This window comes from Odocoileus virginianus, chromosome 7 (genome assembly GCF_023699985.2).
Source record: "Odocoileus virginianus isolate 20LAN1187 ecotype Illinois chromosome 7, Ovbor_1.2, whole genome shotgun sequence".
Lineage (NCBI taxonomy): Eukaryota > Metazoa > Chordata > Mammalia > Artiodactyla > Cervidae > Odocoileus > Odocoileus virginianus.
The window spans coordinates 15,332,288-15,356,871 of record NC_069680.1 but is presented as its reverse complement, the minus strand read 5'-3'; the positions used below and the strand labels follow the sequence as shown (position 1 = coordinate 15,356,871).

The 24,584-nt window shown below is 35.8% G+C and overlaps 1 protein-coding gene across 8 annotated transcripts in view; it reads right to left on the bottom strand.

Annotated features, from left to right (window-relative positions):
• Positions 1–24,584, bottom strand: part of VTI1A (vesicle transport through interaction with t-SNAREs 1A) — a 364,408-nt gene that overhangs the window by 273,503 nt on the left and 66,321 nt on the right. For 6 of the 8 annotated variants that reach the window (XR_011488635.1, XR_011488634.1, XM_070470169.1 and 3 more), the window contains exons 4-6: positions 13,748–13,825; positions 7,303–7,323; positions 2,429–2,513 (exon numbers count right to left, since the gene is read on the bottom strand). Coding sequence is in view for 6 of the 8 variants with exons in the window: in XM_070470169.1 (XP_070326270.1) it covers positions 2,429–2,513; positions 7,303–7,323; positions 13,748–13,825 (184 nt within the window). In the remaining 2 variants the exon portion in view is untranslated. The remainder of the gene's footprint in view (positions 1–2,428; positions 2,514–7,302; positions 7,324–13,747; positions 13,826–24,584) is intronic. The other 2 variants (XM_070470175.1, XM_070470170.1) reach the window with 1 other exon arrangement.

The window sequence follows — 24,584 nt, the reverse complement described above, 5'->3', positions numbered from 1 at the left end:
GACAATAAGGAATCTGCCTGTAACGCAGGGGACCCTCAGACAACAAAGACTCTGGGCTGGGCAGTCCTGGAGAAGGGAATTGGCTACTCCCTCCAGTATTCTTAACTGGAGAATTCCATGGACAGAGGAGCCTGGTGGGCTACAGTCCATGGGAGTTGCAAAGAGTTGGGTATAACTAAGCAACTTTTACACACACACACACACACACACAGACATAAACAGTTAATTTACCACTGTATTCTACTAAAAAATCCAAGGGCATTGAGGTTGGTTTGCAGGACAATCTTAAAAGTGGCATTTTTCATGCTGGCTATATTGATAGTTTAATGTTACAGCACTCACCAAAAGGAGTTAACTATCAAATCTCAATCTTATAACCTTTATCAATACATGCCCCTCTAGTATCTGTGACCTTCTTTGTCACATATTTGGGAGGGAGCTACATGAAAGGTGTTGTGGGAGAGAAAAGGCAGTCCAATCAGTCAAATCAAGCTCTGTGATCAGTGTCATAGCAAGAACATCCCCAACCCAACCTAGTCCTGTCTGGAAAGAGGCTCACCAATAGGATGCTTTGACAAAGAAGGTCCCTTAATGTTCAACAGGTATAGTGACACATTCTCCTTTCTAGAAACTCCTTTAATACAAATTTTGATCAAATAACTTTTTTCTATGAAAGGTAAATGCCTATATATCATCAAATGACCACACATTACTAATAATAGTTATATAGTGTTTTATGGTGTATAACACATTTTAACTTATGCCATCACTTCTTAGGAATATTCTGAGACAGGCAATATAATTTCCCTTCTATTGAAGAAGAAACAGACTCAGAGAGGTTATGTGATTTGCATGTGTTTGGTTGCTCAGTCGTGTCTAACCCTTTGCGACCCCATGGACTGTAGTGCGTCAGGCTCCTCTGTCCCTGGGATTTTTCAAGCAAGAATACTGGCTGGGGTTGCCATTTCCTCCTCCAGGAGATCTTCCCAACCCAGGAATTGTAATCACATCTCCTGGCTCTCCTGCACTGGCAGGCGGATTCTCTGCCACTGAGCCACCTGGGAAGCCCATGACTTGCTTAAGGTCACACAAACAAAAGCTTGAACCCAAGGCTGGTCCTTTGACCGCATGGTCAGGGCACTTCTCATTATTAGCATTCTTTGCAAAGACAGTCGAGTCACTTCTTAAGGTAAGCCCAAGGACTAAAAGAATAAACGAAAACTGGCTTTTATTCCAATCAGGGCAGAGAGCCAATCTATCAGTAACCTCAGAAAGAAGGACTGCCCATACTATTAAAAAATCCAGGAAAGTTGATGGTTTTCTTCAGTTTTCTCACCATTACTATAATGCCAATATCATTTGTGTTCATTCTATCTGATTTCTTAGAATTCATCATGTAAGTAAGCCAATATAACATAGCCATGAATTAGGAGCAAGGGAGAACATTGGCCATTCATAAAAGAAATCATTTGGAATCATTTTCATTATACTTGCTCTTATAAAATGAATATTTTTTGTAACACTAAACTTTAAAAAAATCAATGGAAATGTTGTCAACCACCTATTTTTGTTGTTCATATACTGGGCAAGAGCTACCCAAAAATACATAAAATAGATCCTATATAATCTATACTTTGCAAATAGCTAAATAACAAGAGACTGCTAAGTTTAAAGAGGTTAATGGATATTTACTTAATAGGTAAAAATAAACATTCATTACGTGAAGCATTAATAATGTAAAAGCATGTCTATTTTAAGTAAACTCATCCTAGAAGCCAAATTAGGGCTGTGTTTTCTGAAATTAATAACTAGCGTTAATTCAAACCAAAAGTTTGGACAGTATTAACTAACACTTATAGTACCATTATCATGACTTTCTTTTTCTCCATATCTGATTACAGGCTCTGCTCATGATTTGGAAGAACAATAAAAACAGGACCATTAGGAATCATTTCCTAATGACTTCCTAATCATTTCCACTGGGACAAACAAGTACTGTAAACTTGATGTTGGTACTTCTTTGCCCCTAGTTCACATCATTTAGACTGATTAAAATGTTAATTTTTACATATGTGAATAATCGCAAAGGAGCAAACAACTGGAGACAGCACTATGTGCTAGCAATCATTGCGGGTGGGTAAACTGACAACATGTAACCGCATATTAAGACAAATGTAGAATTTAGACAAAGTATTCCATCTCTTTTCAGATGTATACTTTTAAACCTCAGGAACTGTTTTCAGTAGATGTCATGCCTTTTAACTTGAAAAAAGATAAGCGCAAATAAGCTCCCAATTGTCTCCCCAATATGTAAACCACATCTCGGGCTGCTGTCTCTGCTACTCCTTTGAAGTTTCCCTGAAATGTCATGTGTTGTGAAGACTGCTGTGCATAAGCAAGACAATTTGCTCACTCTCAGAATCCTTACCGGTTTCCACCGCTATTTGGTACCCAGCCTCTAGTCTCCGAGATGACCTTTCCAGCCTCTCTGTGTTATCGAGCAGATGTGCCCTCTGAAAAAGAAAAGGGGGAAAAAATCAGACGACCGTCTACAATGTTCTTTTTTTTTTGCCTTAAAAAAATAATGCCATTGTATGCCCTAACATTTCGGGGGGAGGGTGGATCACAACCTATTACAGATAATTTTTAGCACATCTTTCTTTATACAAACCACTACAATGAACCGATTTTCAATCAATCAATTGTGTATGGACCATCCATTTTTTGTTTTGTTTTGTTTTAAAAGGCAGACTCATGTTGTACGTGGCCACAATGAATCTTGCTCCAAAACACTGAGAAATGTATGAAGACCAGAACCAACTGGATCTTTCCTGTTGCAGCAGAAGTAGCTTTATGAGTTATTTGCATGGATCAATGATCCCTATTTTGTATTTATTTTTTATAAAATGCAATCATGAAAAAAAATTCACTAGTTCCTTTGATTCCTAAAGAAATTTTAAATGAAAATTTTATTCTTAAAGAATGCCCCTTAATTTTTCATGTGTAGCAAGATGCCATATAGAACAACATATGCTACTAAAACAGAATACTAAACAGCAATTCTAGTTCTAAGACCACTCAGGGCAACCACTAAGAAACAAGAGACACATGTTCCCTCATGCACACAGATGTACAAAATTGTGGATTTATTCCCAAATATTCCCAGATATATGGCACTATACTGAAAGTAAATTTCTAACACAGTGTTTTAGACTAAGAACTAAAATGATAATATACATTATTTTATATTATGTCTGATGGGGGAAATTAGAATATTTTTCCCAAATCCTCAGCTTCTAAACTTTCTTTTCTACATTGAGGCTGATCTTTTTAAGCATAACAATCATACTCTAGATCATATTCAGATTGACAAATACATTTATAAGCTAATAATGGCTGTGAATGGATAGCAATATGTGCATGCCCTTGGGAGTGTGTGTTTGTGTGTGTGTGTGTGTGTCCTTATGTGTGTACTGATGCATGTATGTCTGGATACTTAAAAATACTAAAATATGTGTAACTATATATTTGGGCATGTGTACATGCACTCATGTATTTGTATAAATTAGTACCTTACCCCATCAAATCAGTTTTGGTATCTGGTCAAAAAGAAAGAAAAAAATGCAACCATAACTCCAACTTTGTGTTGTTGACAGATGTCATTTAAAATCGAAGAAATGCTTTCTAATAATAAAAAAAAAAAGGAGGTGCCACACATATTATCTGAGTGGCTGTCGAGCGAAACGATCCACCTTGCTCTAATGAGCCCCCATGGATCTTGGAGATGCAAGCTGTATTGACATGCACACTTAAGCTAATACACCTAGACCAGTGCCTCCAAGCTCTAGCAGCCAGGGATGCTGACAGAATATCTCGCTTCCATCTTCAAAGAAAGGAAGTGATTAGTATGTTATCATTACCATTCAAAACGTGATTTCCTTATTCCCTCCCGGCATAGGTGACACATCTGAGATGCGGCCAGACGTTGGAGGCAGCTAAAGCCACATCAAAGCTTTCCTTGAAAAATTTTTTTTGGGGGGGTAGTGCTGGGGGAAGTGGGGGGAAGAATCATTAAAACAATGCATTTAGAACAGAGAGATAGGACCTGATGTGAAGGTCAGGAAAGCTGCAACAACAGTCTATAGTAATTAATAGAGTCATCTACTATACAGTGGAGAAATTAAGAGAAAAACTGCCCCTCCCTCTGCAAAAAAAAAAAAAAGCACTAAATAAATAAAAGGGAGGAAGGAAAGCATATATCATAAAAATGCAAAATCACTAAAGTCTGTAATTGAGAAAACGAAAAGCAAGGGGAGCTTTATGTGTTTGGCATTAATGACTATTTTTAAATAAATTTAACACTTTACTCAGCTTGTCAAAAATTAGGAATAGGAAAAGCTTTCTTATTCCTAATTCTCACTACATGAAGGTTTTGGGAGTGGGAATTGCTCTTCCCTTCTTTGAATATTGTTTTCTAACTTAACAAAGGACTTGATTTTTCAAATCGGTGATTCTCTAAAAAAAGATATCAGCATTATGGCATCAAGAATAAATGTGACTTTTAATCCAGAATTCAGATCAAAGATTTTGGTTCATTTTCATATTGGGTGAAATCCCTAAACTAAAAGAAAATATTTAGCTACTGCAGATTTAAAGAAATCAAAGTTCAATACTGAAAATGGAGAGTTTAATTACACAATAATAAAAACGTAGGAAACAAAGTATTTAAATGTAGAATCATTTCTGAGATTCTATCAATGGGAGCCAAATTAGCTTATCCAGTATATGGCTTTGTAATGGAAAGTGAAACTGCTGAGAGAACTTTTTTATTAAAAAAAAAAAAGGTCTATTCCTAAATAATGTCAGTAACTCTTCTGCAGGACAGTTCAATTTTATCAGAGTAAATCTGCACACAAGAGGACTATCAGTTTACCAGCAGCTTTCCAGCAGGACCTCACTTTGTATTTTGGAACCTCTTCACTTAAGTCAAGCTAAAATCAAGTTCTTGTAACAGCTGTGCTATTTACATTGTTCCCTTAGTTGTACATTGCCCTGGTCTCTGAAAATGAAAGGAAATACAGTACAGTAGCAGCTGATGCTTTCAACTTGCCCCCACACTCCATCCCAAACTCATTCTCTCACCCTCTTCTCAGCCCTTTTCAAAGCAGGTAAGTGAAGCTGTGCTGGAGCTTCAGACACAGCTCAACCTGTGTGAGGAGCTGCGCAACGTGGAGCGCTGGAGACGCAGGATTCAAACAGAGAGCTCGGTACAGCTCAGCTCCCTGGGCGTTATCAGCCCGATTCTGAGCAGGCTCTCTTTTCCAGAACGGAGCCCAAAAAGAGAGCCCCCAAAAAGAGCATCTTGAGGACTGAATGGGGCATACTTTGTTTCCAAATAGTATGAAACATTCTATTTTGAAGCAGAGGAGTGTTTGTCTTCTTAGGATAGCTACAAGGAGGAAATCAGTGTTTGATTACTCTGAGCATCCTGCCTGAGAAACAATGACTTCGGAGCAGACCATATACCAATAGTGCCATCATTGTAACCTACCCTATAAATATCAATGCTGCATCCATATCAAAGGCTGTTAAGAGAATACTTCAGAGTACATTATTCTGTTAGTTGAGTGATCTAATTCTTCCAAGTACAATTCCATTTTGGGTTATAGTGTTGGTAACATGCATTCCAGAAGCATAACTGATAAAACTGTTGCTATAGGCACAGGAAGGGAGTTAAAAGCCATAAAATAATGATGAAACGTATTTTAAAAGAACTGCAGATGTGATGTTTTCAGCTTACAGAATTAAGATTTCTAAGTCCACACAATTCAGCTTAAAACTAAATCTTCTGTCAATGATGCTGACGGTACTAAGACACAAGGGCTTATTAATTATATTCATTGCTAAATTCAGGGCCAAGAGCTTCATGTAGTTTCTTCATAGTCTATAGTTGGCCGCATTAATATTTGAAAATTCAAATTCTTCACCTAAGCCTGAGCATATGCAAATACATACAAGAAGACTGTCTTGCAGAAGAATAATGTTGACATATCACTCACCTCAAGAATAATCTTATACATCAAAACTACGATTTATAATATTCATTTAATATATACATCTGCTTCCATGCAGGGAAGATAAAAAAACACAAAAAGGTTGGAGGGTGAGGGTTTTGTGTATTTTCACCCTTCTTTTTATATATCATTATTACTTTTACTGAGAAGACATCATGAATGCATCTTAAATCACAAGAGTTGTTGAAAACCACTCTCTACAAACCTCTAAATTAGCATTCATATCACCTAGAGAATGATGACATACCAATTAAAAATAAAAAAACTTCCAGGAAAAAATCACAAACAACACAGTCAACCTAAAGTTGAAAATAATTCACAGTACTCTGCTTATTATAAGCAATTAGACAATTTTTAAATTGTAATATAGGTCATTATTTTATGTCCTAATGTAAAAGTAACTAAATTCAATCTCACTAAGGAAAAACTATGACTACTCTATTTCTGAAAAGAGTAGCAGAGTATATTTGATAAGTATGGTCTAATTTAAAAAAATATTTAGAATCATTTGGCATCCCTCATGCATACAGGGATAAAATTATCAACGTTGTTATAAACATTTGCTGGGCCACAAAAAAAGTCTAGAGTTGTATTATGAAGCAGGCTAGCAAACTCAGAAAAATGAGAACTCACTTGGGTGCTATTTCCTACAAAAAAGAAAGTGTTTAACAATGAGGAGAGGCTTGGCTATTCTTAGGTATCTGTGTACATAGACTAGTAGAGTATAACATATGTGTGTTTCCCCAAAAGGATAATAGGCTCATGGTATCTAATGTTGAACTAAGAATTTTGGTTGAAGGAAAGAACTTAGTTTAAAAACAGTTTTCAGTAAATTCAGAATGTCAGAAAAAAAAATTAATCCTGTTGACTTCTTTGAGAAACCAATGCAAACAAAACAAAACTGAAGTCAGTCTACATGAAAACTACACTTGGGTATGGCTTCAAGATATTCCTTTTTTTTCCCCTCCCTTTTTTGGTCTTTAAAATATGAATTTTCTTCCAAAGCAAGAAAACAACAATGATCACTGTGATAAGCATGATTAGAGTGTATTTGGTATTTTTTTTTAAAGATAGCAGAGAACATTTCTAGCAATATAATCAATGCTTTTAATATGCGCAGATTTTCCTGGAAAAATGAACCCAATGGTTTTACTTCAGATTTAGATACTCAGTTTTATAGGGAAAAGCAGAATTAAAAAAAAAAAAAAGCAAGCTAGGAAGTACTCACCTCTTCACGTAATTTTATCAACTGCAACAAGAATGCACAAAAAAAAAAAAAAGATAAAAAGGAAAGAAATGGCAGGAAAGAAAGATCAGTTGTGTGACAGGATACAGAATTAACATTGACAATTTATCTGTTTACATGTTTAGCATTTAAAAATCACAGACAAACACATTAAAAGAACCTAAACATAGACTACATGCAGAGTTTTTTGAACGAATAAAGATCACTTTCTCACACTGTCACATTAAACAAAGAGAATAGTGTGAAATTCTCTTTTAAAGTACATCTAAGACACCATCATGAAATAAAGGGGAACGACTTCATAGAAGTCTATATTATAAAGAAAGAAAACAAGTTTACTGTTCCTCTCTTCTAAGAATGAACCACTGAAGAGGTTTTGTATATACAAGTTTTCAGAATGTTTCTCTATTTTGAATCTTGACAACTGCTTTCAGATTTTTACCTCCAAATGAAAATGATTAATAGCTCATGCATTTGTCCCAGTAAGTATTTTAAAATAACAAACTGGTATGTTAAACTCATACTTGTAACCATTCTAGTAACAGGATCACCTTTGGAAGTAAGATTATTTTAATTGGGAATAAAGCATGCCAGGAGAGATAATATTTAGGACATAAAATCAGAAAATATTTCACAATCCTTAGCAATACTGTGTATATCAGAGTTGGTTTCCGGGGTTTTGTTTTGCTGAAGAGGCTACTATAATCACAAGGTGTTTTAATTTTAATTTTTGAAGTTTCTTCACTTATCAGTTTTCTTGATCTTGTAAACCAGGTCATTTCAAAGCAATGAACTCTCTAACTTCATTTGTACTGCAATTTGTTTTCAACAAAGTCAAACCTCAAGCCACTCTTTACCTGTTAGCAAACTCTTTTGTGATAACATTTTGATTTTTCTCTGTAGAATATTTAATTGTCTTAAATTTTACAGATAAAACAAGTTGTTTTACTCTTTAGAAACTAGAAGATGGATATAACCATATGTCTGGTTCCCTGTGTGTATGTGATAGTACTGTATTCTAACCCACAAATATTGGAGAGTTGAGGTGTTTTCCAGTTTCTACAATGAATAGAAACGAAACCTATGTTGTATGAGACTATAAACCATATTCTAGGTCTGAAACTTACATCCTCAGCAATTCAGGTCTACAACTGATAATTTTTAAGCATCCAAATATCTGTAACATCTGTTATAACACTTGACATAAGCAGGCCAATAAATTAAACTATTGCTTTGGGAAAAACGTGCCATGAACTGCTCACTATAAGTCTTTCTAAAAGTATCATGTTTACTATAGCCCAGATTTCTCAAAGCTTAAAGCTATTTTTGTCTCCAATTCAAGGAAAACCATATGCATTCCAGCCTAGTCTGTTATTTCATTTGTTATTTGAAAAGTATTTCAAGTACAAAAGAATGAGATTTCAAACCAGTTATGAATCTTTAAAAAAAGGTACAGAATCTATTACATAAGGTCTCACACTGCATTTAGTGAAAAAGAAAGTTTTTCTACCTTTCAAAAATACATATGAAGTTGTTATTACTTGTAATTAATACAATCATTATCTCAGCAACCACTGAGTGGGTAAGTCAATCATCTCATCATTTCACGGGAAAAGTTACAATTCTTCCCTAGAAGAAGCAAAATTCTAAACTAAAATACCTGGCATATCATATATCGGAATCTTTCTCTTTGCTATCGGAACATCATGGGAGAAAAAGGGCAAACATTAATTCTCAGAGAAAGCTGATCTGGGATTGATCGCACGGCTATTTTTTTTCTTTTTTCTTTCTGGGGGCACCATTCTTCAGCTGACTATGATACTTAAAGGGCCAAAGTTTAAAACTACTCCTCAGCAATGGAGACCATTTGGGCATGCCACCCTGCCATAATCAATGAGTGTTTAAAAATGCTACCCATTTGTTTTTTCAATAGGTTCCAAACAAAAAACGTTCTATCTTGTTTGTGCTGCATGGCTGCATCCAAGCTTTACACCGGATTTGTAGCTAAGCTAGGTAATGGGAGGGTTTTAATCTTTATCTTTTTCTTCTTCTTTTTTTTTTTTTTTTAGTTAGTCTGAGAGTTTTCACTCAAGTAAACAAAAGATGGCCTGTTTTTGAAAATTAACAATGCTTAGACTAGACTGAAAGTAGTGATTTCGTATTTTTTCGATTCGCATTTTATCGAGTTTCTAGCTCCGTCATAGGCGACATGAAAGTGTGCCGCCACCATGTTGAGTTATGATAATCAACATCTTTTTGAAACAAAGATTTCTGCACAACCACCCCCCCACCCCCCCATGCAGAATTTGATACAAGAGGTAATCTGTTCCTTTGTGGGCTGAAAAAATCTGGTTTACGCTGGTTTGAACCAGTGGAATCTCTTGTGGTTAAGCCTTCTGCTGTGACTGAAATCAAACTGCACTGCAGAGCATGTGAGGGTTCGCGCGCGCGCGCCTGTGTGTGTGAGGGGCGTCACGTGACCCCCAGAACTACCGAATTTTTTTTTTTAAAGCTGATAACGCGACTGCCGTCTCTGTCCGCATATAGATAACGAATAAATGCTGAACTCTATTAAACGCCCTTTACACATTATCGTGGGTCGAACACACAATTTTCTGAACTTATGATGACAGTCTATTTATTTTGCTATAAACCCTCAGCACGTAACGAACAGATTTGTGCCTGGTAATGATCTGCTCTGCCAGGGCTATATGAAACGATACCGACCTTCTTTAGATCTTCGGGAATTAAATTGACCGACTTCACCCCCTGGTCTGTAGCTGAAGTTTAACACACTTTATGCACAGCAAGCCCAAATCGGAACTTAAGAGAACATCGCATTAAAAAATTAAGCAAATCATATCTGCTGAATATTGCTTTACCACAAAAAGTTCCTCACGTTTAGACAAACCCTACTCTTTATATATTTTTTTGAACCTCCTATCTGGGATTTACTCAAATTTCTTTTACTCACGTTCATTCACTGATCAATATAATTTTGCATATGGAAACTGAGATACTATTAGGTTTCAGATGTGGAGCTTGGAACATTTGTCCCATTATCATACTCTCCTGTGAAGGGGATTTAATTCTGTATGAATTTTTTTTTTCCCTTTCCTAAGAATCGTTTTCATGAAACTAAATCAAGTTAACAATTATTAAATTTTCCACTTGAAATACAGCATCACTACATTTCAAGAACAAGCTCTTTGAAAATATTAAGATGCTGTCATATGCAATGGAAAATTTGATTTGTTAAAAGAACAGAATGATAATGCCCAAGACAACTAACAGTTCACAGAAAGACCCAACAATATTTGAATGTGCCAAATAGGTAATTTTGCCTCTTCTCTGTAAATCAAGGATGAGCTACACTTGACTGCATGAAATGGATGTAATAGAAATGAATTTATACAAAGCAATTAATTTGGAATTAAATAAAAATATGTACTGTATGGAGAACATTAAAAATGCATTTGAAAATTCTTAATTTTTGAAATTATAACAATTCTAATCATGGCAAAATGTTTACATATATAAGAGTAAATTAATATACTGTATAGTTAATTGGAAGAGCATAATTATGTGTATCAACAGCCAAGTTTTAGATGCCTAAAAAAATGGATTATGAATTGGCAGACTGAGAAATAAGAACTAAGGCATTCATATTTGTCTAAATCTACAAAGTCACTATAAGGAAGATGTGGACATCGCATTGAAAGTAACTAAACAGATAGCACTTAGTTCATTTGTCTATTTATAACCTTTGTTATTAATTACTTATCCTTTTTTTCTGACCTATTCTTTAAAAAAACTGAGATATATCCCAATTTTAGTTAAACAAATATTGCCACCTTTGGTCTCATTTTTTACCTCTAAGTTCTCCCTGTATTTTTTAAAATTTACCATAAATACGACATGGCCAAGAAGTTCTGAAAAATCAATTTCTCAATAATTAGGTTGAAAATAAACTTATCTGTGTGCAGAAAATATTTTCTTCTTTAATTTACTAGGTGAGCTTCTCTAATTTAGTGGCGTGGTGATCCTAGCCAGAAAAAGCTATCTTCTCAGCCACTGAGCTACAAAAATTAAAATGAAAAGCCAAATCTTTTCTTCCTTTAAAGAAAAATTTCTGTTTTGATTTCATAGTCTGAATGAATACTGATGCAGAATAGTTACTCTCAAGTGACCATTCCAAGTTAAGGATGTGTTCTATAGTTTTAGGGATTTTAATTCCTATATTATGACAAAGAGCCTCAAAACAAAACATAAAGGCTTTATTATGATATGGAAATTGTGCTACTTTGCTAACAAAATATCCTAAAAGTTATGTGTCATCTCTTTGAACTTTCAAATTTTAGACTGAAAAGTTCACATAAGTAATAATCTAACAGTTCCACAGTCTCATGACTATAATTTATCACACTCTATTTATTGAAGTGACAGCTCCTTACAACTAAACTTCAGGCTCTCCAAGCACTTTCAGAATTTGTAAGCTTGATTTATACAAGTCCAGGGGAAATCTCTGAGTTATCACTTTAAAGTGACAGGAATATAATTTGAAAAATTCAGAAAATATGAACTCAATCTATTTTTGTGGAATATTTTTCTTTAGGCGTTAAAAAAAAAAGTCCTCCTTATATGTTCGTAAGGCAAATGTTCTAGGCACATAAAATGTCCATTAAGAGAAGAGAACATGCTTTAAAAAAAAAAGATCCCTGTCACAGTACTACAGCCTCCATTACAATAAAGGAGTTTGAGTTAGAAACACCCTCTTCTCTTCCATTTCCTCTATATTTGGCAGTAGTTTCAAATGAGGTAAAGATCTATAGCTCTTTAAAGAACTGACATGGAGATTCACTTTTTTTTTTTAACACATTTTTTTTTTTGGTAAAAAAAGACAGTGCTTTTATTTGCAGTAAAGATAGAAAATAAAACTATGATTAATTCACTCAAGAGGTATGAGCAATCTAAATCTCACTTAAAATAGGGAAAAAAATTTTTTTGCTCTCATCCTCACACTATTTAATCTATTATGAGTAAAACTCCTTTATCACATCATGCTTTTGTGTTTGATGTGCTCCTTTTTTTTTTTTTTTCCCTTAGCTATGCTCACATTTCAATCAGGGAAGCTGAAATCCCAAGTCAAATCTTAACATGTTTACATGTCTGAACTGAAGCTGATAACATCCAACTAGTGGAGGAGCTGAGATCTTTCCAAAAACAAACACAGGACTGTTCAGTGATTCTTCCTTTCTGGGGGTGGGCAGATGGGGGCCTTTCCATCACATGAGCAACAACCCTGTTTACAATATTCACATTTAGGGGATAGTATTATAGTTTCAGCATATATAGATTTACACTCTATTTGCAAGGGTAAACACTATTATGCAATTTTTATAATGCATATCAATTTATTATGTTTTAGTGGCTTATTAAAATGTTGGTTTACCCAATGAATGATTTATGTTCATTTTTATTTAGAGTAGAGGCTTCTACTAGACTTGCCAAAGTAACGTTAATAAACACGTTCAGGTCTTGCTTCTGAAGTTCCCTATCATTTATTTTCTTTAAAAGTGTCAAAGAGAATCAGTCACTAGGGCTGTTTGAGACATTTTTAAAAAATCATCTCTACTCTGAGGTTCTTGAAACATTTTTTAAAGTCATATATATTATCTACATGAATTAATGAAATCCGCAGTATTAATTCAAAGAAAGAAGTGGGACACTAATTAGACTCATGACACTACTGTGTGATCGCTGACAGCCAAGTTGCAAGGCCTCTTGAAGAAGAAACCGTGTCTTATTTTTTTGCCTATGCAAAAAAACTTAACCGGCAAAAAGACTTCTCCCACTACTACTCCTATAACTATTATCATCATCATCATCATTACCTGACAGGAGCACAACCTCTATGTGAGTGTCCAAGTTCCACGCTGGTGCTTCCAATTTGCATTTTGGTGAATGGATTTTTAAGAAGGTACACAATAGGCGCCTGAGCTGCCCAGTCGAATTTTGAAAGCTTACTTTCATTTGTTTTGCTATGAGTGTTGATTTAATTATACTGCATTATTATCAAAGCTGCATTATGTACTTTTTTTATTCCTTTTACATGTGTTGGAGGTGAGGACCTTGGCTTTGTCCACAAACAGTGTGTTTCAAGTTATTCCTTAAGTACTAAATAATAAAGAAAAGAGAAGAAAAGATTTTTTAAAAGATAGCAGACAGTGATCACAAGGTAAAGGGTTAAATGTAAGATCTCCAAGAAACATTTTGAAGTTGATTAAGACTCCAGCTTTGCATTAAACAGTATCGCTTCCACATGAGTTGTCGCTAATACTGCTGCAGAGCAGCTTGAGAGCCCAGTGCGCCCGTGACCTCCTTCACCCTCCAGCCACCCACCGGGCCTTCCTGATTAGCATTCTACCTGGTTCTCGGAGGAATTCCCGTCATCCCCTAGGAGCTCATTCCGTACTTCGTCACTGTAGGCGATCCGTGACCTTTTCTATAAAACAAAACAGAAAGGGAGAGAGCAAGATGAACGTTAGAAAGTAAAGGCTTCCAAGCATTATTGGTATCAAGACTCATCATCTCAAACCTCGAGAGCCCCCTAATGGAAACCTATTTGCTCAAATCTGCAAACCAAAGTTGTGCAAAGTTCTTGAACTTGAGGAGTTTAATGTAAATTAAATAAGTTTTTTCAAATGCCAGTCATGGATAAAAACTCTGCATTGTGTGAGTACTCTATTAATACTGACAAACGGATCAGAACTGATATGTTATTCCATGCAGTCATTCAGATCAGACCACGAAGCTGAAAGAAAATACAGCTATTTTGCTGTGTATCTGCCACACTCACCAGATGCAGTTAAAACAAGAGTATATAGAGTCTTTAATACTGTGGCAGGAAATGGACTCTACAATATAGGTCTTTTAAAGTCTCTACTTCTAGGATAATATTATATCTCCAGCTATATACTGGGATGCCTGGCAAATAGCATATCCCCATTTCCTTCATTATTGTGATGTTACTAATCAGAAAGAGATGGAATTTAAAAGCCCATCCTTTTTCCAAACTATAATATAAATGTCTCCTAGTCCTCTATAAAAATGGCCTAAGGAAACGTAGTGGGAGTGTGTGTGTATGTGTATCTGGTAAAACAAATTTCCCAATCCCAGTAAACAAAGGCAAGTAGGCTATGAGTCAACTTTTCACAATTCCAGTAAATAAAGACAAGTAGGCTATGAATCGATTTTTCACACACTGAAATTTTGTTTTACAAGAAATCTACCTTTACCAGTAAAGTCAGAGGGACATGTCTGCAAGCAATTCATGAATTATCTAAATGTGCACACATTTGGAAAAGCTAAAAAGCTCTGAAAATTAGTTGTGAAGCTAGAGTGCCATCCTCAGATCCTACTTCAACATCACTATTTCCACCCAAATGTGGATGTACAGGTTACTTTACTGCCTTTTCTGCATCTGAACTAACAGCAAAATCAGTCAATTAAAAAATGGCAGCTGGGAAATAGTAATCTTTTCCTATTTCGGGTCTATAGTTTAGGACTTAATATTTCTTACCTGCTCAACTGTGATATGAAAAATTTTGTAGTTTAAAAGGACTATCCATAATCTGAGAAGAATTCAACAAAATTTTTAATTAGGTTTTTAAACCAGTGAATAAGTAGCAGAGCTTTGCCACATAGAGATCATAGTATCTTAAACATAAAATCCTACTATATTGTAACTTTAAAGAACTTTCAACAAGGAAAACTAATAGATTTTAAATCATTTTAAAGTTTGCCTTTCTCACTTGGGCTCCCTATCCGAACCCCAAAACACAGAAAATTATTTATGACTATTCCCAATTCTCCCAAAGATGGGATATAAGAGAGAGTTTAGTTCATTACATAGAATAGAAGCCTCAGGGCATTATGGCTTAACTCTCTGGCAGAATCCTGTTGAAAAGGGCTGAATGGGGTGTAAATAAAAATAAATAAACCTAGACATCCCTTTATTTTTTAAGGAAAACAAAAATCAGTCTTGTGGAATTCTAAAGGTAGCTTTGGTTAAATTGACACTAGAACCCTGTGGTCCTAACTACAGCTCAGTAGTCACTCTACTGCACAAAATTTCCTCCTAATTTTACTAGCCTCTAAATACACACAGAGGAAATAAAAATATATAAAAGTTGCAAAATGTTACAAAGGGGATGGTGGTATCCCCTCCTATTCTAGGTCTCTGCCCCAAGCCCTACTTCTTGCTACAAATGTGTGTATCATACCTTGGCAAATGTATTAAGTCTGTAAGTAGATAAATGAAACCAACCATGTTGCAGAAAGGGCAAAACAGGAAAGGTAGGTCATTAGCCTGAGGTCAGTAATGATATCTATATCAGCTGTCTTAACTATTCAGGAGTGACCCAACTCATTCCTTTTTGAATATAGCATGCTTCTCACTGCCACAAATATTAGGTTGGCTTCTCTTATTGTATTTACTGAAGCTACTATTAATTAGCTGTTTCTACTGACTCCGTAAAGTATTGAAAAATACTAAATTACAAGGACAATACACTACGTGGCCTTAGCACAATATTTCATTCAAGCCAAACCTTTCTTTTGCCCATTTGGGGCTCCTTGATACAATAGTTTCAAACTATCTAGCAAAAGTATTTTACAGCATTAAAGGAAATGAGAACCTTTTAACATTCTGTGGTATCAGAGCTGCCTTTTTAATTATTCATTTCATCACCATGGGGGACTAAAACATTCCACGGTATGCAAGAATATCATATGGAGATTGTTTTTGTTTTTCCCTTTTTTACCAAAATACCAACAAATAGGTATAGATCGTTCAATTACACTATATTCTTATTTTGATCTGCTGTACTTCAAAAGAAGAAAATTACAAACATGGATGCCTACATAACTAATCTTGTTTTGGTTAGAATCCATTGCTTTTAAAAACCAGCAATTAAGAGTGTACATGCTCAGCAATACAGGAGAATTGAAGTTATCCAGAGTTGAAGGGTGGGCCCTATAAATGTCACTCTTTACCATTGGGATAGTAAAAACTGGTCATTGGGATGACTCTCTGGATGTAATTAAGCACATGATATGCTGAGTTTATACAATGTTCTCTCATAGGACTGACTTCTGTTACAGAATGAAAAGACAACTTATTTCAAATATCAGAAATAGTTCCTCATGAAAATGACACAGCTGATGCTGAAAACTGAACTCTTTACACTTAAGTATCACTTTGAACAAAATGCTTTTAAATTCACACTTTGCTTTATTAAGAATTATCTTTAAATGCCTGCCATTGGTCTTTTCTCCTAATTTTTTATGGTTTGAAATTTTAAGTAAGCTGAATTTAATAAACTGTAATTTAGCCTGCAGGATCATCACTAAAATAACTGAACACCCAAAAAGGCCAATTCGTCTGAATGAGAAATTGCTTATTTTATGAAATTTTCCTCCAAAATATCAATAAACTGTTTTACCTTTTGTGGAATTTTTTTGTTAGTATTTTACATTACTAAGTACTATGCCATACTTTAAATTGGAAGATTCAAAGTTAATGAAACTGAAACACCTACTGTATCTGGATCAACTAACTAAAATATTTTTTACTTTATTATCAACTGTATAAAATCTGTACTTTAGCCAAATGCAAGCATGAGAATTTGAGCTGGAAATGTCACACACTCAGCTACAGTTTGAAGGAACCCAATTCATAATGCATTTTATAAATAGTTAATGACTTCTATACATAAGCTAACCAGGCAAATCAAGAAATTGTCAACATTTTTAGTCTTAGTTGTCAGTTACTACTGTCTACTGGTGCTTTATATGTGGCTTCTGGAGAAGACAGAAGCTCTCTGCAGTTTGTAATCTATTGCAATTTCAGGTCTGTACCATAAGGGTGGAAAAGCTTCAACTGACAATATGTGCCACACACACACACACACACACACACACACACACACGCACACACACTCTCTCTCTCACATACAGAGTGTTAAATACAAGGGTATTCCTCACTTTTAGTTGTGTGTTTGTGTAAAGTTTATTCCTTCTAACTTATATATCTGGGTGGACAGAGAAATCTACAGACCAAATATGAACCCTAAAAAATAGGACAAATCAACAACTGATTGTTATCCCTAAGACATTAGATGCACAAAATGTCATTGGATTATTTTAAACTGATGACAAAAATGAGTCTTTGGTTAAGAAACTAAGAATTTCAGATGCCAAGCAGTTTTTGTACTTGATGAACACAACGTTTGCATACTGATTGGCTGATTTTCTTAAAGACAAGTTCAAACAGATACACTTGCTCAGTTCTCTCTGGAAATTTGGCTTGAAACAATCTATCTACTTGACCTTAACATTTCCCAACTGAACTGAATGTGTTCCTGGACGGGCACTGCTAAACTAGAAACAAAATGAATTAACTTAGCTTAAACTAATTAAGAACTGTGATCTGTGGTACCGCCTCCTGGATGAATCTACATGAGAAACAGGGTATAGGTAACCGGAATGAGGATTTCTAGCACTCACCACTAGCATAAGCATAACAATGAAGTTGGTTTATTACGAGAGCGTATATGAGAATTTAATTTCCATGGCGTGCACATGGCAAAGCAATTGCTTAAATTGCCTCACCTGGGAATTTAATACAATGTTATCATCAGACCAGCCACATTGTAAATAGATTTATAATGCTTTCCATGTGCTGCACTCTGTTGCATATGAATTAAGTAATGATCTGGTATTACAATAAAATCAGCTAGTTCCCACACCTGGCAGACAGGATATTTCACTAAATTAATACCCAAACAGCTACATCACAAGGCATGGGAGAGGAAACAATCTCTAAGGCATTGGACGTGAGTTTAACATGGGAGGCAAACACTCCATGGTTATGTAAAATGTTACTGTGTTGAATGGGCCGCTCAAGACAATCTGTTTCTAACATCTGTATTACCGAATTAAGACTTTCTCAGTTCCATTCAATTTTGGCCTGATTTTCTTCATTCAGTAGTTTAATTACTAATCAGCAATCCACAACATTCACAAACACTAAGAAAGCCCTTTATTCTAATCTATGTGCTGCAGACAGCCAAATAATTGATACAAAGTGTACTATGGTTTTGGTAAGTAATGAAAGAACAGCTTGTCCTACTTCCTAATCAAATTGGTCTATAGAAGAAATGGTTACTAGATTTCTCCATAGGTCTAAAACAAATTACCCAGTCTGGCCAGACTTTTCCATTGCTTCTACCATGTCTTTCAGTTTCCCTATATTTAATAATGCCCCAGGTTACCAGGTGATACACCTATTAAAAACTGTTATGCTTTCATAGCCAAAGAATTTAACTGCTCTAAAGAATTTAACTGCTCCTGTTATAATTAACACTTTGGGATAGCTATAGAATACCATGAAATTATATTTATTAGCTAGTCATATAATTGCTGGCACTCATTTCTTACCTAATTTTATCTGGTTCTAATTAAATAATATCATACTTCCATAATACCCAGATGGCATTTTCTAAAATGCATCTATCTTTGGCACAAGGCATTGCATTTTTAACCTCCCTTCTATTTCTCCACTGGCAATTTCAGCCTTTCATCCTCACTCCACTCAGGACTTAAAAAGGCTCATCAATCCAGGGCAGGAAACTTAAATTTTGGAGGAAAAAATAGAAATTTGTGAAATTGTTTATTACACCATTTTCCATGCTGTACTACATTTTAGCAAAAAAAAAAAAAAAAACAATTTAGGATTAAAACGTATCATACTGGGAATTCCCTTGTCCAGTGGTTAGAACTCCGTGCTTTCACTGCAAAGTGTGCAGGTTCAAACCCTGATCAGGGAACTAAGATCCCACAAACTACACAGTGTGGCCAAAAATAAAAAATAATGAAAATAAATTATAATAATGCTCTTAAAAATACCATGCTAAATGATACATATAAAGGTAAAGTCAACTGTTAGGTAAATGCTTCATTCCTGGAAAATTGTTAAGACAACAAAGCACAGGGCACTGAATGAAAAGAACAGAAATGATATTTCAGTATGTGATCTTGGTCAAATGAAATTTTCTGAATATTAGTTTCCGCAATCTCTAAAAAACTGGTTACAGTATTTATTTCCCAGGGCTTTTGTGAGGATTTAAATATTATAAACAAATGGAAACCTACCATAATGCCTTGAATGTGATAACATTACAAAGGATGTTTAACTAAATATTTGTTCATAATATTGAAAAGGATGCAATAAAACCAGTACACAGACATGACTAAGGGTCTAAATTAGTGCATTCTTCCTTAAAAATGATTTGCCAATATATACCAAAATTTATTTAAAAAGTCACATTATTTAATCCAGCAATTATAATTCTACTACTACATTATTTTGCCCAACTATCTATTTTATGGTGCCACAATTTTTGGACCACCTCCAGTGATAAAAACTTTATTGCATTTCTTTAATGTTATCAGAGAAACTAACTTCCAATCTGTCTCTTCTAAGTAATCATTCCACTAAACATGGCTTGCTCTTGCTCAAGGGACTGTTTAGAGTTAAAGGTCAAGCTCATTTGCTGGAAAGTGCACATGCCACATGTCACCAATACTGTAGTGTTAATAAAGGGAAAGCACACTTTCTATCTATCATAAATTCATGGCCAATGGACCATATGCAAGCTACCAGAGAGAAAATACTAACACACCCTGCTTCCAGCAGTTGGAAAAGCAGGTTACCATGTGAACACTGAAATAACCCATTGTTCTTGAGTATGTAATACGAGAAAAAAAAATTTTCAAGATAAAAAAGTCTTTCTATTATAATCATTCTTATTTACTATTTTTGCTTGTACTTTCAAAACATTTTACATATTTGAAATTGATATTTGTGTTCTGACTGTAAATAAGATAAATCGTATCATATTTTCTCTTAATTATCTTTTTAAATTTAGCTTTGTTATCACATGTGAGTATTTATTTGCATACGATGAAGTTATATCTATATATATACACTTATAGACTCACACAAACCCATATGCAATCCATATGGAACAACTCTATTTATGTTTCACAGTTCTAGAAGAGACTTTTATTTATACTAGGAACTCTGACCACATTGCTGCTACATCATTTAATGATCTGCAAAACAGAGAGCCCAGAAATCATGTAACAGCACTTCTTCATTTCCTCCTCCAGCATTTCTAAACTTATGTCTGAAATTTAAGTTTAACATTAGTGTTTCAAAATGCAACTTGAGTCAGTTAGAATCATGGCCCCACTTGCTTGCATATGCTTATAGTTTACAACTTTGACACTGCTATTGAACACAGTGTGTCTGTGTCTTATATCATGTTGGTCTGTCAATCAATAATTAAGTTACTTCATTCAGAAAATCTGCTCATGATAGAATGCCCAGATGTTGTTGTCAACATCTGGAATAGTGTAAGTATGCAGTAGAGGAAGTCTAGTTCCTTAAAGTCTTTCTGAATATAAAATAACTACACAGACTATACTTGAAATAATCAAATAAATATCCTATATATTCCCACTGGAAAATGATACTCTGATAAATGAATGCTATGTAACAGATGCTTTTATTTGCAGTTTTAAAAGAACTACTGAAATAAAATATGAAGACATATATAATTAATTTGAATCTAGGCTTTCTATGTAATCTACCAGGTGGCACAATGATAAAGAATCCGCCTGCCAGTGCAGGAGATGCGGGTCTGATCCTTGTGTCAAGAAGACCCTCTGGAAGAGGAAATGGCAACCCACTTGAGTATTCATGCCTGGAAAATACCATGCACGAGGAACCTGATGGGCTATAGTTCACGGGATCGCAAAGAGTCAGACATGACTGAGCAACCGAGTGTGCACGTGCATACACATACTCTGCCTAGCATCAGGAAACAAAAGTGAGCCTTTCATTGCAGATCCATCCACAGTCATTATTTCAAGTGATCCAGACATGCAGAAACAAATGATCTTGAGGATTTTGTGTAACTGACACTGAGATTATCACATAAATGACAGAATGTGATAGTTGACCAGTGACACGGGGCATCAACTAGACCAACCTGCAAACATAGAGATGAGGGGTTATAAGTCAGATGAATTGTACAAAAAAGATCTTCACGACCTAGATAATCACAACAGTGTGATCACCAACCAACCTAGACCTGACACTCTGGAATGCAAAGTCAAGTGGGCCTTAGGAATCATCACTACAAACAAAGCTAGTGGAGGTGATGGAATTCCAGTTGAGCTATTTTAAATCTTAAAAGATGATGCTGTGAAAGTGCTGCACTCAATATGCCAGCAAATCTGGAAAACTCAGCAGTGGTTAGAGGACTGGAAAAGGGTTTTCATTCCAATCCCAAAGAAAGGCAATGCCAAAGAACGCTCAAACTACCGCACAATTGCACTCATCTCACACACTAGTAAAGTAATGCTCAAAATTCTCCAAGCCAGGCTTCAACACAACATGAACATGAACTTTCAGATGTTCAAGCTGGATTTAGAAAAGGCAGAGGAACCAGAGATCAAATTGCCAACATCCGTTGGATCATCAAGAAAGCAAGAGAGTTCCAGAAAAATGTCTATTTCTGCTTTATTGACTATGCCAAAGCCTTTTGACTGTGAGGATCACAACAAACTGCGGAAAGTCCTTAAAGAGATGGGAATACCAGACCACCTGACCTGCCTCTTGAGAAATCTGTATGCAGGTCAGGAAGCAGCAGTTAGAACTGGACATGGAACAACAGACTGGTTCCAAATAGGAAAAGGAGTACGTCAAGGCTGTATATTGTCACCCTGCTTATTTAACTTGTATGCAGAGTACATCATGAGAAATGCTGGGTTGGAGGAAGCACAAGCTGGAATCAAGATTGCCGGGAGAAATATCAGTAATCTCAGATATGCAGATGACACCACCCTTATGGCAGAAAGCGAAGAAGAACTAAGGAGCCTCTTGATGAAAGTGAAAGAGGGGAGTGAAAAAATTGTCTTAAAATGCAACATTCAGAAAACTAAGATCATGGCATCTCATCCCATCACTTCATGGCAAATAGATGGAGAAACTGGAAACAATGACAGACTTTATTTTGGGGGGGCTCAAAAATCACTACAGATGGTGACTGCAGCTGTTAAATTAAAAGATGCTTGCTCCTTGGAAGACAAGTTATGACCAACCTAGACAGCATATTAAAAAGCAGAGACGTTACTTTGCCAACAGAGGTCCGTCTAGTCAAAGCTATAGTTTTTCCAGTAGTCACGTATGGATGTGAGAGCTGGACTATAAAGAAAGCTGAGTATTGAAGAATTGATGCTTTTGAACTGTGGTGTTGGAAAAGACCCTTGAGAGTCCCTTGGACTGCAAGGAGATCCAACCAGTCCATCCTGAAGGAAATCAGTCCTGAATATTCATTGGAAGGAGTGATGCTGAAGCTGAAACTCCAATCCTTTGGCCATCAGGATGCGAAGAACTGACTCATTTGAAAAGACCCTGATGCTGGGCAAGATTGAAGGCAGGAGGAGGAGAGGACGACAGAGGATAAGATGGTTCGATGGCATCACCGACTCAGTGGACATGAGTTTGAGTAAACTCTGGGAGTTGGCAATGGACAGGGAGGCTTGGCATGCTGCAGTCCATGGGGTCACAAAGAGTCAGATACCAATGAGTGACTGAACTGACTGACTAAAGCCAGATGAGCGATCTGCTCAAGGCCACAAACCTATGAGAAAACAGGCAGAACAATGATAGAATTCATTTCCCAATGTCCACCCTCCTTTCACTTTACCAGACCACCAAGATAAGCTATGGGTGTCTTATTACCCATTCCCCAGCGCAAGGTTGGCTGTCCATTCACCTAGTTCTATGAATGTATCACCAACTACAAAGTTGATTAGTCTGTAGATTGTGTTTCTTGTCACGCTCCTCCAAAACAAACAGACAAGCAAATCTTTACTTATACTTTGTTGTCAACATCTGGAATATTGACATCAATAAATTTGAAAGGCCAAGGCTGACACGTGCTTAATGCAGACTGTTTTATTTGATAGAATAAAGTGTTTGATCTCAGACAGTAAGTCACAACCATACCTATGACTGTAACTTAGATATGTTTCAGAATTAATCTTTAAAGGCTACACCATAAAAGAACAATAATCTACCCACACGGCAGGAGAGCAGCCACACCAGTTATAAGATGTGTTAAGAATCCTCTGATGACACCACCCTAATGGCAGAAACTGAAGAGGAACTAAAGAGCCTCTAGATGATGGTGAAAGAGGAGAGTGAAAAAGCGGGCTTAAAAACTCAATATCCAAAAAACTAAGATCATGGCATCTGGTCCCATCACTTCATGGCAAATAGATGGGGAAACAGTGGAAACAGTGGCAGATTTTCTCTTCTTGGGTTTCAAAATCACTGCAGATGGTGACTGCAGCCATGAAATCAAAAGATGCTTGCTGTTTGGAAGAAAAGCTATGACAAACCTAGACAGTGTATTCAAAAGCAGAGACATCACTTTGCCGACAAAGGTCCGCCTAGTCAAAGCTATGGATTTTCCAGTGGTCATGTATGGATGTGAGAGTTGGACCATGAAGAAGCCTGAGTGCTGAAGAACTGATGCTTTCAAACTGTGGTGCTGGAGAAGACTCTTGAGAGTCCTTTGGACTCAAAGGAGATCAGACCAATCAATCTTAATGGAAATCAGTCCTAAATGTTCATTGGAAGGACTGATGCTGAAGCTGAAGCTCCAATCCTTTGGCCACCTGATGTGAAGAATCCACGGAAGAATCCACCATGCTACAGTGACTTTACAGTGCTCATGATTCAAAGGTGTATGCTATATCTTAATGCTTTATAAATACAGCCAATATGACTGTGATACTTTGGCAATAAAACTCTTCTAGCCCAAATTCTCCATGGAAATATTTTGAAGATTGCTTCTATACCAAGGTGATCCAAAAGTATAAAATAGGATTAAGTAAATATAAATATTCATATCTGATTCATAAACATGTCGTGAATCTAAAAGATTCTCCATTTTCAGTCAAATAGTAATCCTGCATACTGAGGGGCTTTACTTCATCAAGTAATATTCTTTCTCTTCTATCTTCAATATGTCACTCTTTACTGGTTCTTCCCTATTCTCGTAATTTTAAGAATGCATACATTTTTAAGTGTATCCCAACTTTAAATTTTTTTTTAAGGTAAG